Genomic DNA, 3,928 nt, shown 5'->3' with positions numbered 1-3,928 from the left:
CCCTTCCCGCCCCGGCCTTCCTTCCCCCCTTCCCGCCCCGGCCTTCCTTCCCGCCTTCCCGCCCCGGGCCCGCACGCCCTGCTCCTCGGTTTTTCCATTTGGGATCCCGGAGTTGATGGCGTGTGTGTTGCCTTTCGGCTGCTTGGTGAGCTCCTGAATGTTTTGTGAGTAGTCGTGGTGTGGTAGTGCTCTTGGTGATGAAGTCTTTCCTCACTTTTGCTGAGGAACAGTCAGGAACTGTTACGCTGAGGCATGCAGATTGTTGTTTCATTTTGATAAATAATGCAGGCATTGCCCACACACACAGAGTATTTGGATGCATTTGGTCTTGCTGGCTCTTTTGCAGGATTAAAAAAACTATGTTCCTGCAGTTACTCCTTTTTTTTTACCTCAGAAGTTTCCAGTCCAGACTGTTCACAAATTGAACCTGAAGTAAAGCAATAATTGATTAAAACCAATAACTTATTAATGTTGTTAACATTTCCTGTACAGGCCAAGATAAGGCAAAGCCATATGGATTGATTTACCAGTGCTTTTTCCTTGAGTCTCTGTCAGTGTGATATCTCGGAATAGGTTATTTCATGTACTGGAATATCTCTGCTGACATTCATGGAATTGTTGATATAGCTGGGAAAAGAGACTCTGGATGTGCATTAATGTGCTACTTTTCAAAAATGCAATCTTAAAATCATCATCTGAGCTCCAGACAGCCTTTGCATGTGTTTCTGTAAACTTCTGGAAGGGTAGTATTTCAGACTAGTCTGTATGATTTTGGAAATACTGTTTTCATTTTATCAAAAGAGGGCAAAAAAGAAATGATGAGTTTACTCACTATAGGTCACTGGTGTTCTTGCATGGTAATAATGGAGAAAGCTCACCGATTTAAATGGCCCATTTTAATAAAGATGATTGGGTGTCCCAGCAGTCTCCTGTAATGATTTTCATTTTAAAAGGAGGAAGAAATACTTTACTTTGGAAAAGTTCCTTTAAGAAGCAGTAAGACAAATTATGGAAACTTTGTGTATGTGCGTGTGTTATGTGTAAAACCACTCCTTATCCCAAGATGGGGAAATATTCTTTTACTTGAACAAATAATATGAAAATAATCATATAAGCTACTGTTAACCTTTTTATCTCGAATGTAGTTCAAACTATTTAAATTACTTTGGTCTTCATGTGGGAATGGAAATTAGCTCTTGGCATAGCTTGCTGTAATTGAAATCAGTTTGTGGTTTTTAAGTTCCTTCCCTGCTTGACAGATGATATAATTTCCTATGCTTTTTGTAATCCCCTCTGTTTTTCTAAGATTGTAAGAAGCTAAGTTGAACTATGCATTTTGAAGGAACTATACACCTTTTTCTGACATACTCAGGACATTGTCCAAAAATCTTCACCAGATATTCACTTTGTATTTGCAGACAAATTTACTTTTTGTTGAGGAATGTTAGTACATTTTTGTTGCCTGAAGTACGTCCAAAGTAGAACAAAGATGCATCATATCTATTAGACACATAAGAAATCTAAGATAGAGTTTTCACTTTTATAATGTAAGAATTTAGAGTACCAGTGTTTTAAATGCTAGATTATAAAAATCTTTCTCCAATGGCATATTTAACTTCTGTTCTGTGGATTCATATTGCTATAGAAGGCAATACAGTTAAAATTATTATTTCTACGTGGAAATAAAAATAAATTCCATTCACATATTTCTGAACTGTAAAAAGCCAAATGATGCTTAAGGGCTTTGTGCAACAGGAAAAATTCAGTGGTTGGCATGGCACCTGTTAGCAGCAGGCTCTGGGAGGACAACCAATTTCTGTTTTCCAGCCCCGAGCATTTCAGACAATGTAGTGTAGGTATCCAGTGCTCGATCATAAGCTACTGAAATGCTGATCTGACTGTAATCCTATCTGGGGAGGAGCATTTCATGTGGTTCCTGTTAAGAGGGAAACTATTACCCAGCTGCTTGCTGGAGTGCCTGCCCCAGTTCACAGCTGTGTCAGACAGCAGGACCTGTAAGGAGGACTTCAGTTTGTTGGGAGGCCTGCCTGCTGCTCTATGCCCGATGAAGAGCCTAACATACTTTTAAGTTGTTCCTAACCTCTAGTTTAAAAAAAAAAAAAAGAAAAAGTATTTACCCTTATTACTGGGAAAATGTAGCACAGACTTTTATGCTTTTCTGGCATGAGACTTAAGCTGCATGTTAATAGTTGTAAATGGTGGGGCTGTGGCTGAGGAGAGCGTGCTGCTGCTCCCCTTCCTCTGCTCCTTGCAGGGGGAGGTTGCTGGCTCTGGGGAAATGCTGTCTGTGAACTCTGCAGCCCCCAAGCACAGCAGCTGGCTGTAGCCCATATGATAAGAATGTCTTTCTTCTTGGTGGTATCTGCCAGAAGTTTAGTACTTTTCCCTTACTGATTGCAATTTCTCATAATTATAAACTAGGAGACAAATTCTGTGGATTTATGCTCCTATGAAATGCCTTTGACTTCAGTGAACATGGGTGGTATCAAATTCTTGCACTATGTCCTTCCTGTATTTCTTAGGAACCATAAATCAATATTGTTTTCTGTACTGCCATTTGAAGTATCTATCCTAAAATATGCATCCTTGGTTTCTAACATGAATAGAATCAATCCCTAAAAAAAAATATAAATCAATCCATGAACAGACAGTGAAGTGTTTCTGATTGGTTTGATTTAACTGAGGAAAATCTTTTTTCCTTTCAAGTACAACACTGTAACATCCGGTGCATGAATGGAGGCAGCTGCAGTGATGACCATTGCCTCTGCCAGAAGGGATACACAGGAACACACTGTGGACAGCGTAAGTACAATTCTATTGATGTAGATGCTATGTACAGTTAAGTAATTCTGGGATGTGTGGGATCAATACCCTTTAGCACTACAGTTGGACTGGTATTGAGCTTGTTTTCGATCAGGTACAGTGGAATTTTCACTTTGTAGTGAATGCTGAGTGAATTCTTTCAGATCAGGACTATTAAAATAAACATCATGTGAATTTGTGATGATCGGTTACAACTTGATCTTGTAGTTCTCACACTACTGTAATTCCAACTGACCTCCAGGGCTTTCCACTCACTAAAACAATAGGCCATACATTTAGAATTTACATGGGATGCAGTTTAATCTTGTAGACAAAATTAAGATTTTTAATACAAAGTCTTGTTTTAATTTCAGGGCTTTGCTTCAAACTTTGCTAGTAGGATTTAGGAATTTTGTTTTTTTTGATGTTGTCTTACTAGACTTGATTGATGTGATTTTGATTTCCTCAATCAGTCTTGAGCCAACAACATTCTGGGATCCACTGCTTTATGTCTCTCCTAAACTGACTCTGGTGGTCTCTTGATCTTCTTGACTGGAATGCTGTGAAGAAACTCAGATAAGAATGTAGACACCACTTTAACCAAGGCGATTGTGTTGTTTTCTAGTGAGCTGTTGGTCTGACAGGGAAAATATGTTTAGCTCATTTAATACTTTAATTTTGTGCTCTGTCAATGACACACTTTACATGAACTTCAGTGGGACCAAGAGTTTACCTTAATAATCCGGAAAAGGATCACATGGTGAAGGGTTTAGGAATTGTATTTCTGCCTATCAAGTAGATAAAAGAAGATAAATGAAGCCTTCTTTCTACTGAAGTGAATATGAAGCAGAAAAAAGAGTAACATTACTCAATGAGCATCAAATGGTATTTAAAAAGCCTCCTCTCCCTGTGAAATTCAGATTATTTTTGAGACTGACTTCTTTTGCAGTTTATTATTAGGAAAACAGCATTCTAAATCTAGAGACGGCTTAGTACAGGGGAAGAATATCTTGATGAACTTGATCAGTAAATAGGCTTTTAATGCTGGATTGTTTTTATATTATAGTAGAGAAACAAAGTTTTTAAATTTACTTCTAAGTAGGGA

At 38.3% G+C, this 3,928-nt stretch overlaps 1 protein-coding gene across 1 annotated transcript in view; it reads left to right on the top strand.

Annotated features, from left to right (window-relative positions):
* FBN1 (fibrillin 1) overlaps nt 1–3,928 on the top strand; it is a 141,470-nt gene that overhangs the window by 4,704 nt on the left and 132,838 nt on the right. Inside the window, exon 3 of the mRNA XM_009994455.1 lies at nt 2,728–2,823. Coding sequence (XP_009992757.1) covers nt 2,728–2,823 — 96 coding nt within the window. The remainder of the gene's footprint in view (nt 1–2,727; nt 2,824–3,928) is intronic.

This window comes from Chaetura pelagica, unplaced genomic scaffold (assembly GCF_000747805.2).
Source record: "Chaetura pelagica isolate M959 unplaced genomic scaffold, ChaPel_1.0 scaffold222, whole genome shotgun sequence".
Taxonomy (NCBI): domain Eukaryota; kingdom Metazoa; phylum Chordata; class Aves; order Apodiformes; family Apodidae; genus Chaetura; species Chaetura pelagica.
This window is presented reverse-complemented; position numbering and strand designations above follow the sequence as displayed.